A 13347-nucleotide genomic window follows, 5' to 3' on the forward strand; every position below is an offset into this window, starting at 1 on the left:
CCCAGCGCCTTCCATACAAACCAAATACATGCAACTCTGGATGGAAATGTTTGACATCGCATAAGCTTATCCAAACTTATATATCTTTTATTCATTATTTGTTTTCTAATAAAGACTGGCACACTAGTGGAGAGAGGAGGTGAGGACACAGAGTTAAAAGAGAAGCATCACGGCAAAGTGTTCAAGCACCGCAGCCTCTATGATAACTGCTGATAATGTTGGATGCATCTTACATATCACAAAAGTGAGGATGGTATTTTGTACCTCCAATGATGGCCGAGTCCCTGTTGACGCCATCAGGAATGACTCTCTCCTCATTGAAGGGAAACACTGTATCTGAGAAAGAAAGAGAGAAAGAAAGAAAGAAAGGAAAGAAAGGAAAGAAAGACAGAAAGAAAGAAAGACAGAAAGAAAGAAAGACAGAAAGAAAGAAAGACAGAAAGAAAGAAAGACAGACATATAAACAGACTGAAACAATGTCTAAAATACAAGTTGGTTATGCAGATATGAGCTAATTCAGACCAATTGTTGCACACAAAAATACAAAAAAAAACAAAACAAAAAAAACAGACATTGCATTTTAAGATCATTAAAGTACAAGCATGTTATAATCCTGCCAACAGCAACACAACAGAGGCTCTTGGTCTTCTCTAATAAGTAAGAAGTCACAGGGAACAATTTCATGCACAACATATGCTAATAACAAATATTTGTCTTTCAGCTGAAACAGGAAAGAGTGTGGATTACGAACTAAGGAGGATAAACAGGTCTGTCTGGCCTCTACGAGTTCAAGCTGAGAAGTGTGGCGGTTTAATTAAGTGAAACACTACATTTTTCCCTGTATTTCATTTCGTAGAACTGTCTCTGGTTGTTCTGAAGTGGAGGATAAATGTGTGGACAGATAAACGAGCAGCTGAATGAATTGGGGTTGTGAGTTACAAAGAAAAGAAACAATTCTAGACATGACTTGATGCTGTTCTGAATCTTTCATATTCATAGATGGAGAAGCAGAGCATCAGTATAAGTAGAGGTTAATACAATTCCTCTTATACCCATGTTACTATACATGGGTATATGAACTATACAATTCATCCACATGAGTTTTCAGAGACGCCAAGTATACAAAGACTAAAAAACAACAATAGGCAAAAAATTAAATGAATGAAATAAATAAATAAAGGACAACCTATGTACCAGGAATCAGGAACAATCCAAATATTGCAATAATGCAGCATCCAGCAGTTTTGAGATCAAATGACTTGAAAAAAAGCACTCTGGAATGAACTGTTGGCTGCTCCTGCTGACTGTATCGTGCACAGTCCTTCTGGGAAATAAAAAAGCACGAGTAAGAATCAAAAGAGGAGGCTAAAGAGAGAAAACTCATAAAACAGACAGGCCCAATGGAGGAATGAAGAAAAATACACTGCACCTGGAAACAGGGAAAGAAAGAAGCTGAAGCAAATAATCTATTTGAAATCAGATAACAATCTTTAAAACTGAAGGGTTGAAAGAAAAGGCCAACTAGACTAGACAAGAGCTACATAAGTGTAGTCCATTTATCTGTCATTTTCCAATCTAAGAGGCATCAACCATCTTCAGTACCTCCACAACACATCAGTTCACTGCTCAGATTTACTGACACGGCTGGATTCCACACTCCAATGTTGTTTAGACATAATTTAGTTATGAGAAGTAATTTTTCTTAAGAAATTCATTACACAGCTTCCCAACTTCTTTTATCCCTGAGCCAGTTTGCGACAAGGATTTTTGGTGGTATTTGATGATTAAGTATGGAACAAATTAATATTCTGACTTCATGATGATTCATCTAATAGACCTACTTGCTTCATTAAGAGTGACAAATGTAGGCCTCATGGTGAAACTTAGAAAAAAACAAAAAACGTTGTAGCACCCTTCAGCCTCTGTGGAGCATAAATGTGATTTCATGACAATTCATTCACTTGTACCTGAGAAATTTGATGCTGGGCCGCACTGTGCTGCACTGACAACACAACGCCATCACTGCGCAACTGTGCAAACTTTTGCACTGTTTAAAGCTAACACTGACGAAGACTGGGTTGTTATTCTGGTTGCATTTTGTTTAAATATCAGTATACATTGCTTTTGAGAGACACTTTCTCATACACAAAACAGAATTTTTCTTATTTGTGACATCTTGTAAAAAGAAATTTGCATGTTAACAGTGAAGAGGAAGGACGGACTGATACGAACATCTTGAGGATATTTGGAGCAGTACCCACCTGTGTTGTCCAGATGCCAGGGATCTGTTGCAGCAGACATTGGTGGGATGGTAAGTGGTGACGCCCCACAGTTGGACTCAACCAATTTTCCCTGGTAAGAAACAGGTGAGGCGGCTGCAGGCTGTTTGTCGGGCTGACCGGCTGTTGGCGTGGCCTGAGCCTGTGTGGCTGTTCTCAGTGCAGACTTGAGGGGGGCGACTCCGTTGAACTGCACCCGTGACAGACACCCAATGAAACCTGGGGTGTTGTACCGCTCGATGATGACTGGGTCTATGTGTCCAATTTCTATGCAGAGACACAGAATTGGAGGGAAACTCACTGAATTACTGTAATGGACCCATCTGGTAATCGATTAATTAGACTCTAAAACCAGTAATGATGCTATCTCATGTGGAAACATGCCCATAAATTTAACTGATTTTAAGAGAAGGCAGGAGGACAGAGAGAGCGAGATAGAGAGAGAGAAGGCAACGAGAAAACCATTTATATAGACTGAACACAGTCGTATTTAAAGTGAAAGAATCAGGACTTCTTATTAAAAACACACACAACATGTTTTGTTGTTACATTAATGCACTGGTAGAAACACATTTTCACATAAACAATACTCTGCTAATTTGAACTATCCAGTGGGAATACGAATCTACACAAATTCAGAATGAGCAGAAGAAAGCACACTGAAATCTAATGTCAAATTCTAGGATGATCAATGGAACAACACCTTCACCTCGCTCACAGTCCTCTATCTCTGCCCTTGCCTGCTTTTTTATAGTCAGTCTACTGTTCATGAGATGGTCTTGTGGCTTGAATATATCTCCTCTTTTGCTGTAAATAGCAGTGAAACATTTGGGACAGATCATTATCATGCATTTGTGTTTCTGTAGGGATAAAAAACAGTCAACATTGGACTTTTGTTTTATTTGATATTAAACTTCTTTTTTCTTTTTTTGTCTTTTCTCCACTTCCTTCCTCTCTGGTAATTTTTTCCTGAATGTATTCCATTTGTAATACCGATATGAAGTGAAAAAAGAAAAAGCTTGGTTACTAATAGTTATTTTACCACCTGTTATCTGCTCAACCAACATCTGGCAAAAATAACTCTTGATAACAACCATCATTTGGAGAGCAGGCCAATGACCTCAGATACACTTATTGCCATGGCAATCCACACCAATTTAAGATGTGCCTGTTCAGAAGCAGCAATTGTGCCCTTATACCTCAGCCTCACAATTCCCTTCCCCTCTCCAAGGAAATTACTTCAGCACTCAGTCACACATAAAGCAGTGCCTAAATTTCAGTTGGCTCGCTCAACTCAGCCCAGACGGTCCTGTATTTCTTACGATTCTTGGATTATTTGATCTGTTTGCAGGCTGCACACAGCACATTTTCCAGAGTTGACAAATATTGATCCCCCCAAGAGTTATTTGAACTGCAACTGGGCACTTGTTTGCTTCCAGAGCTTATATGGTCAAGTCATTCTTTAGAAATAAAAATGTAAAATCCACTTAATGTTTAATGAGTCTAATTTAGGGCTCATATTAATGACTGAATCAGTAAAATAATAACCCAAACTCCTGCACTTGCATTGAAATAAATGACATTTTGCCACCTTTGTACCAGGTTTTGGTTTTCATATGCACCAGTTGTTTCAAAGTGGTCTATGTTTATACATGCTGAAGTTCTAAAAAGGGTCACCGAACCAACTGAAACTTAAGAATTTGCATATTGGGGTATGTTTTATGTATTCAAATGAGTAGCTCAATGCTGCAGCATAATTGTATAAGCTCATATAGGACTTCAAAGAAAATGTGATATAAGATAAACTGCGGGCAGAAAACCAGACAATAAAAAATAAAAAGACACCTTACCACCTACAGTTCAGTGCAGCAGACAATACAAACATCCTCTGACACCATACACTCTGGCTAAAACCTACACTGATTCTAAAAGAACCATTTCTGACACCTACAGACTGCAAAAAAACTCCTTCTCGTTATTAGTCTGTGGACAGAGACAGATTTTAATTTGCAGATGTACAGTTGCTCTGCTGTTGCATGACTGCGCCACACCCAGAGTGTAATGTTTGGACAATCCAGCACAAAAATATGGACAAAAAAGAGATGACTAATAGGAGTGCTCTGAGTTTATTTGATGAATCCTGTTATGTTGGATGATGGGATTCTGAGTATCTGGACATGGCTTATAATGTAATTCTTTCTCTTTATTCCATTTTTATGAGTCCAGTGTGAGCATGCACATGTGTGTGTGTGTGTTGGTACACTATTGATTGTGCTACAAGGAACAGAGCCTTTGCGCTCATCATGTCACCAGACCTCCTACAAACATTTATACTGCATGTACACAATATATTCTACACTGTATTTGTGAAAATTCCCTTAGCTGCAGTTCAAATAGACTCTGCAGTACTGTTCTGATACACTACATTGTACTCTTGCCCAAAAGAACACTAACTGAACTGTAGGTCACTCCCTCTGCAGCAAAGGAGAAAAACATAACCTCTATTGGATATCTCATATCTTGAAAATGGCATCCATGATGTCCATGTGCAGTTGTGTATGAATTTCCATAAGTGTGGGGGGTGCACGACGGGGAGGGTGAGGGCAGACAAGGATGTGAAGGAGGAAAACAAGTTTCTAACGGCATTACAGTCAGTAAAGTGAGCAGATTACTGATTACAGCAGTCCTATGAGTCCAGAATATGCATCTGTGTCTCCCTTGTATGCACAAACATGTGTTGAATACTACAGACGCCTTTGTGTGAATACTAATAGGCTCTCTGCAGGGAGAATGAGACGTATGAGCATGAGAATGAGCTACTTTGCATATAATGCCATATTCAATGAACACAGCAAACAGCTGACAAGCAGCCTGCAGAAAGCAACGTGTTTTAAAATAACAAGCATATTACTCATAAACATCACACAGTTTCTATGAGTGATTGTTTCTGATAAGAAACAGCAGGGATTTTAATGGCATCAGATCTATGTACCCCATAAAGGAAGAACAGGAGATGGACAGAATGAGGCCATATAAACACCTGCACGGTCTAAGCCACTTCAATGAATTTGCCTTTTCAAAAATACTACCTTTGAAAAGACTTTGAAGTTTGCAAGACTTCAGTAAGCTCTGCATCTGTAAGTGCATAAAGACTGGAAAGCTTTGACTAAACCAGAGTACAATGCAATCAAAAACAAGCACCAAAAAAGGTCTATAAAATTAACTCAGTTGAAAAGATCTCAGTATTTTAAGACTGGCTTTTATAATTTTTTTCCATTACTTAACAACTGACTAATGCATGAGTATTAGAGACAGTACCACAGATTGATGTAATGGCTTGTAATTAATTTTATTACTTGCTCTAATAGTGTCTTAAGGGGTTTCCAGACTGAATAAATAAATCAATACAACATGAGCAACTACACAAACCAACAACTCTTTACCGCATACTAATCATAATTGGAAAAGTGAAGAGACTTGTCCATTTGGGTTGAGATGAAAATAATTAAATATACCATCAAGGATAATCTAATTAATCTACTTTGGCAAAACAAACATCTACAGTCACAACAGCAACAAAGGCAGCATGCTGATCAGAGGGAGAGCTCTCTCAGACAGTGTGTCACTGAACTGGCAATGTCACATGAATAATTCAAAAAGGCGGTGCTGGAGAAAAGGGAATTGGTGGTTAGGGTGTGTGTTTTTTGGGGAAGAGTTGGGGGGGGGCTGCATAAGTTTGATAAACGAAAAGGAGACAAAGTGGGGAGAGCTAGCTGAGAGAGGGAGGGTGTGGCTGCTGGTTGAAGAGGAGCTGGCTGTGTGTGGAAAGGTGTGAGAAAGATGAGATGAAAGGATGAGAAAAGACAGAGCAAAAATGTGTGTGTGTGTGTGTGTAAATAAGTGTGTGTCAAAAGAGCGGGGAAGAAACCGGGTGACAAGAAAGGTGTTCATGAGAGGAGATCAAACACAGTTTCCATGGCGACAAATGTTAACTGATTGAGGGGTGAGAGAAATAGAAGAGAGGGTGGTAAGGTAAGTATGAAGCATTTCAGATGCATGAAGAGAATATTAATATGAGCCAATTCACCACACACTTTGTGCTTGAAAAGCAAATTTGTAACATGCACACACACACTCACACAGGTCTACACAGTGTCTGGCTGCTGGTCTTAGGAGATGGAGAAGCACAGAGAGGCAGATGAGAAGACAATTACAAAACGTTGTGGGAATAAATTGAAAAATAAGGGGGAACGGCAAAGACACGGCTTTTGATATTAATACTTTTAATTCTTTGTGTAAATATAATTTTCATAAGCTAAAGCAAAGTTTGAGCATACAAGAAATCAAACATGGTCTGACCACAGGCAATGAAGTGCCTTCATTTTGGATTTTTGGGCCTCACACGCTGTAGTGGTTGTGAATATGTCTCTCTACAAAGGTCCAAGAAATGCTTTACAGCTTGTTTACCATTCACCTATTGACACAATACTCACAGAGCACTTCTTATTGGTGCCAATGTGGACGCTCTGTGTCTTGTTCAAGGACACGGGGAGGGCCTGTGGATCGACTTACCGGTTTTTAGATTGGAAGTCATGACTTAACTACCTGAACCACAGCTGAAGTGTTAATATCGGTGTCTAAAAAACAGTATTAACCTGAGCTAAACAGAACTGAATGGTAGTGAATAGAAATGTGCAAGGAGAGGAGGTGTAACATAAACATAAAGTGATGAACTAAGAAAACAACTAAAGTGGATGTAAGACAAAGCAAATACACCTGTGGTTACACCCATCCATACTGAACACACAAATGCAAACACACACACACACACGCACACACACACAGACACACAAGCAGACCAGGGTTTCTGAGTAATTTCTCTGCCATCGACTTATTCCAGCATTTGAATTACCTTGAAAATGTAAAAAGGAATGGATCTACCTCGCTATCTTAGCTGAAATTTAATGTGGCATTTGCATTGAAATGACTCACACTGACCTGCAGGAACACTGGGACACGTATGCAGATGCACTAATACAAATAAAGACACAAAGACATGCACAAAAACATAGTTACCTATGTAGAGTTTTGTCTGTGAACAGTTAGTGAAGCAAATCTTCCTCCCCTCTTCCTTCACACGTTCTTCCTCTCTGTTATTTGGATCTTTTAAGACAGCACCACTCTAACAAGCATCTCTCCCTCTCTGTGTTTTTCTACCGCCCTCTGTCCGTCCCTCTTTCTCTGCAGTGCAGTCCCACCCCCACTCTGACAAAGCAGCTGGAGAAAACCTGGATCCTGGATCCACACAGGCATGGATCAGGAATCCCCGATCTGAAGTCCAACTAAGAGTGATAGCCATGGAGGATAGTATGATGTCATTCTTTCACACACAGACATTTGGGCTAACTTACACACACACACACTCACACAAAAACAGAAACACATGCGACCATCTCGGTTTAAAAGGAACACTGAGATTACAGAGGTGATAAAATTTCCAATCAGAGATACAATGTTTGGAGACAGATAAGAGAAAAACTGGTCTGTGATATCAACCTGATCTAACATTAGGATTGATCAGTGCTTTAATCAGAGTCAGGATGTGTTATGGGTGTGAATGCAAAGGTCACAACACAAAAGACAAACCTCGACAGGCTCTCTCGAAGGGAGGAAATTGATCAAACTTGATAATGACATGCTTTAGAAAATGGTCTGCGGTATAATCGATTTGTTCTAAAAGAACCAAAACACTCAGCTTCTCTATGTATAGCTGGTTGCTGGATCCTAAACTCCTTCCTCTGTATGTTGGAGGACACCTGAACAAATTCATTAAAATGCCTCTCATAATTTTTTTTATGATTTAGTTAAAGCACACACATATACACACATTAATGCTAGAATGATTCAAAATTATACACTGCTTTTGAAATATGTTCAAGTTCAGTTTGATTGGGTTTCAGCAGCGGTGGGTGTGGCTCAAGTTGGAACTTAGAAGGTAGAAGTACTTCCACATACCAACTAAAACGGCCATGTAGATATTAGCAGCAGGAAGGAATTTCAACTCATGAGCATTTCTGCATCAGAGTAGATGTCATTGTCAAATCTTTGCTTTGAAGCCTTTTGATGGCAGAATTTAGTGCAGCTCTTACAACCATGAACCTTTGTGTGACATGAGATAGAGACCAATACACAATCCATCAATGACACAACCGCTTGCATATATTTTGAATATAATCAATGGCCGTGTCTGTCTGAATGATCAGACACCAGTTGGGCAGAAGGAGAACTTTCTTATTCAGGAGACCTGTTTCTTCTACAGGTGTGGTCCAGAGAGTTTAGTACAAGGTGCAAACCCTTTAAAAATTAAAGCTGTGATAGAACATAAGGCAATGCAAGGCAATTTTATTTGTATAGCGCATTTCACACACAAGTGCAACTCAATGTGCTTTACATAGCAGGAAAATAAATAACAGAAATAAAAGGATGAAAGGATAAAAAGATAAAAACACACGTAAAACAAAACAAGACAATAAAACCTTCTGTAAAATCTACTCAGTCGGAACCAGAAGTAGTGCAAGATAGAATTAATAAAATGCTTTGGTAAAAAAGGATAAGACCAGTAAAAAGGACATGATAATCAAGAGTATTTGTAACTCTAACCATTGGCACCCATCATCACATACCATAGGCCTGACAAAACAAGAAAGTTTTGAGCCTCGATTTAAAAGTAGCAACATTTGGGGCACATCTAAGTGTTTCAGGGAGTTTGTTCCAGAAATAAGCAGCACAATATCTGAATGATGCTTTACCATGTTTTGTCTTAGGACTATAAACCGTTAGCAGTCCCTTTCCAGGTGACCTAAGGGTTCTTGATGGCTGATGGGGAATAAGAAGATTTAGCAGGTATTTTGGGCCCAAACCATTTAGGAATTTGTAGACCAGGAAATTAATTTTAAATTCAACTCTCTCACACGAAGGAAAAGCATGGACAAGATTTTCCAGGTCTGGTTTCGATAGAAGGCCTCTAATTCTTTCTATATTTTTTAGGTGGTAAAATGCTGACTTGGTTAGTAAATTAATCTGGTTTTCAAAGTGTAAGTCAGCATCTAATATAACACCCAAGTTTCTGGCATGGATTGTAGTCCGTAGTGATAGCGTTAACCCTGGTTCCCAGTACATCACTGAGGCAAATTAGATGAACGACTAACTATGAAAGCTCACACTAAATCCTAGGGCCAACTTAGGACCACCGACTTAACTGTCTTGCATGTTTTTGGACTGTGGGAGGAAGTCGAGGCACCTGGAGAGAACCCACACAAAGTCTACAGGAAGACAATAGCCAAGATCAAAACCAGGTTTCTTTTTGCCGAGAGGCAACAATCCTAACCACACTACTGTGGAGATAACATAATGTATCATCATCTTATATCACAGATCTTTATTCACAACCTTGACCATGAAAAGTTTGCTCAATCAGTGCAGCTAATCTGAACATGAAAAAAGTAAGGCTCAATCCTTAAACTTTAAAATGAAAAGAAAATATATATATATTATACTATTCTATGACAAAATTACAAAACTGATATGATCTGAAGGAAGGGGTAATGGCAAATCAATTAGGAGAAACGGGGACACTGACACATATACACTGGAGAGTCAAAGTGTTTATCATGTCATGTACCTATAAAGATGGTTTAGATGCTAATAAGAATGCCACAAAAAACTTTTTTTATTCCCTTAACATGTTATTTTCTATTCAAGCTGTTTTTTTTTTATTGGCTTTTTGGAATGTAATAAATTTGATTTGTTTGTATTATGATTGTATTACAATGAATGGAATTGTAATTGGCTTGTATCTGTGAAGTGCCTTGAAGCGACCTTTGTTAAAACTGAACTGAGTTGAATAGAAAGAGTACTCCAGGGAAAAAATAGTTGGTCTGTCCTCCTAAAAATGACTTCCTGATATATCTGAAGGGGCAAAGTTTTTGAAAAAAAAAAAAGAGCCCAATTAACTTCACCTCAACTTTATTTGTATAGCACTTTTCCAACACAGGTACAAAATTGATGCCACTCAAAGTGCTTTACAGTTCAAAAGCAAGAACAAGTGTAAAGATAAAAGGATATGAAACTTTCAAACTTGTGAAAAGATGTCAGACTGCAATTACTCCTCCTCAGAGTTCCTCAGAATTAAACCTTCACACCTTGAAATGGCAGATTTGCTTAAAGCCTGTGTAAAATAATTGGCAGCACCCACAGGGAGCGACATGTTAAATGTGCGTGGACAAACTTAACAGAGGAGGAGAGGCAATGGATAATAAAAGAACGAGAAGAGAAATCTGAATTCCAGTGTGGTACTGATGTACTTGTCATTTACAACCAACCCTCAAGGCTACAATCATGTCTCTCTAATAGTACTTCCACAGTGCTACCATTACTATCATTCTGTCTCTGCCTCTGGCTCTTCATCTATTCCACACACACACTTACACCCACATACACACACAGACTCGACAGATTTGTGGCACAGAGTGCAGGGATGGGAGCATGTCCACAGCTACGGCTGATTTATGACTCACCTCCATCTATTCTACCGGGTGCAGAGATCTAGGACCTTACACACTGCGTCAGCCAACATATCTATCACACTCACACACAAACACAGACCCACTGTTAAATCAAAATCACTTTGAATAACATTATGTTGACTTACATACACTTCCTTACCACTTCCAACTAACTTTACACCAAATCTTTGTCAAAAAAACAAAACAAAAAATCAATCATTCATGTTATGGAAACTTGCATTTTGCCTGCAAAACTAAGTACAGTCTCACAATGGGATTTAAGTGTCCACATCATCAATAATACAAGAGCACATCATCACCAGTGTGCAAGGGAATACACCCACACACTGACATCTTCGCAGTACAAGCATAAATACATCTTTGTTCGGCCCTAAAGTGAGGATAAAGTTCCCCTCACATAAACACAAACATACACGCCATACTGTTACATGAAGCATCAGGCTACAACATATACAGAAGTATATAGCATGCGCTTAATCATCCCTGCTTTTCATAATCAATACCACTTCAGCCCGATAACCCTTATCAGCAAACGATGCTAATATCAGTACTCTGGATCTGACACAGATCCATGATCCAGAGGACCTACAGAGATTGTTAAACCCTGACGTCTACTAAAAGCATCTTGTCCCTGATTGGATGCATACTTAAACAATCTAAGATTTAACTTAATCTAATTTCTGTTGACTATTTATTCTAATGAAAATGCACAGTCAAAAATAACTGCATCCCATTCGCTCCACCTCTTGATGTACGGCTGTAACTCTGCCTTTGAACACAGTATCCAATGTGAAAAAAAAACAAAACAAAACAAAACAAAGTCAGCAATGTGGGTCAATGTAGGAAAATGTAGAAATAATGGAAGCATTTTATCAAGATAGAGCATTTTCTTATGCTATCAATGCTCTTCATAGTTTATCAAAAGAAACATAAGTGGTTAAGAGTAAAAATATATTGTTTAAAATGAGAGCTCACATCTTTAGTTTGTCTGCAGATGTAGACGTATAAGTACTACTGGTTGAGAATTTGAGAAAGCTTTACTGTATATCAGTGATGATTATAGCGTTAGACTATCTGTGAACCCATCTGTCTCTCTCTTTATCTAATAAGTTCCATTGTTATTCAAGCCAACTAATCCCAACCCACAATCAGACTGTGAAGAGACAGAGGGGATGTCACTGTGGTCAGTGTGTGTGTACTGAACCAAACACAGGGTCTCTTTCTCCCAGAAATAGAGAGTCTGATAGCTGAGCTCTCTGACAGCCTCTCTTGTCTTTGTGGCTCAAACACAGAAACTGAACAGATCTGATGAGATTTGTAAATGCCAGCTTTTGTTCTCCCTGCTTTCTTCCCCTGTCTCCATCTTTCTCATCAACGCATTTCTCTCTTCCATTTCCTCTTCCTCAATTTCATCATTATTTGTTTTTCGTTCATGTATTTTAAGGAGTTCTTTAGCAAAGAGCACATTTACCATGTTGGTATACAAAGTGTAATAATGTTTAAGCCTGCATCTACAGCGATAAAAAAGACATACAAATCTGGGCAACTTTGGTTTGTTTTTAAAGGATGTGTGCTGTGTTGGTCAGGTGAATATGGATGGTTGCATTTTCTTGCATGTGCTTGTGTGTGCACGTGCGATGCGTATTCCCTGCGGCTCTTGTGGAAAGAGTGGCAGTCAATAGTTCTCAGCCATTACTTCCCCCTCACTTACACACCACTTGAGGTAAAGGGCAAAAGAGATGAGAAAAATGGAAGGGACTGGAGGAAAGAACCACTAGTTATTAAAGAAAGCCAACACACAAGGTTCATTTAGTCGCAGTTAACACTAAGAGAATCTAATCAGATTCTGATCCAGAACAAAAATGAAAACGGTCCTTCCTTTAGGACGATCAAACACTACCACTTTTCACAAAATTCAGCTGCATAGTTATTGTGTGATCTTGCTGACAAACAGAAATAACAAAAAAATGTGTTATTTTACTAAGGTGACAGCCAAGTTTTTTTGTCAGCTGAATGTGTTTTGGGTTGGTCGGATCGAAGGAAAAACCTACCTCTCTTTTGCTCTGATGGCTATCCTAATCCCTGTGGACGAGCACGCCCTGGATGGAATCTACACATACATTCTGATAGTCATCGAGGATGAAGAGTCCAGCATTATTGCACTAAATATTAGGCAAATTCAAACAATAACATAATAGTATCTATCTACTTGTTTGATAATTATATCAGCAAAATGCATCTGCACTGCACTAAAATATTTCTTCAGGCTTCTGGCCCTCTCCAGTGGACAAAATATTAAATAAAGAACTGCAAATGTATTTGTGTGTATTTCTATTTTTTTCTCAACTTTAATAAGTTAAATACTACATTTATTCTGTTTTTTTTTAAAGATTTTTTTAAATCCGATTTCATTGCTTAGCAGTGTTAATTTATATATTTTGGAGGAGTTGAAGAGACCAATTTAAGATGGCATGTTTACTCTA

At 38.6% G+C, this 13347-nt stretch overlaps 1 protein-coding gene across 2 annotated transcripts in view; it reads right to left on the reverse strand.

Moving 5' to 3' along the window:
* Positions 1-13347, reverse strand: part of cntnap2a (contactin associated protein 2a) — a 304756-nt gene that overhangs the window by 3432 nt on the left and 287977 nt on the right. For both annotated transcript variants that reach the window (XM_072378428.1, XM_072378427.1), the window contains exons 24-25: positions 2262-2546; positions 265-336 (exon numbers count right to left, since the gene is read on the reverse strand). In XM_072378428.1, coding sequence (XP_072234529.1) covers positions 265-336; positions 2262-2546 — 357 coding nt within the window. The remainder of the gene's footprint in view (positions 1-264; positions 337-2261; positions 2547-13347) is intronic.

The sequence above is a fragment of the Leuresthes tenuis genome, unplaced genomic scaffold (genome assembly GCF_036924035.1).
Source record: "Leuresthes tenuis unplaced genomic scaffold, fLeuTen1.0.hap1 SCAF_24, whole genome shotgun sequence".
Lineage (NCBI taxonomy): Eukaryota > Metazoa > Chordata > Actinopteri > Atheriniformes > Atherinopsidae > Leuresthes > Leuresthes tenuis.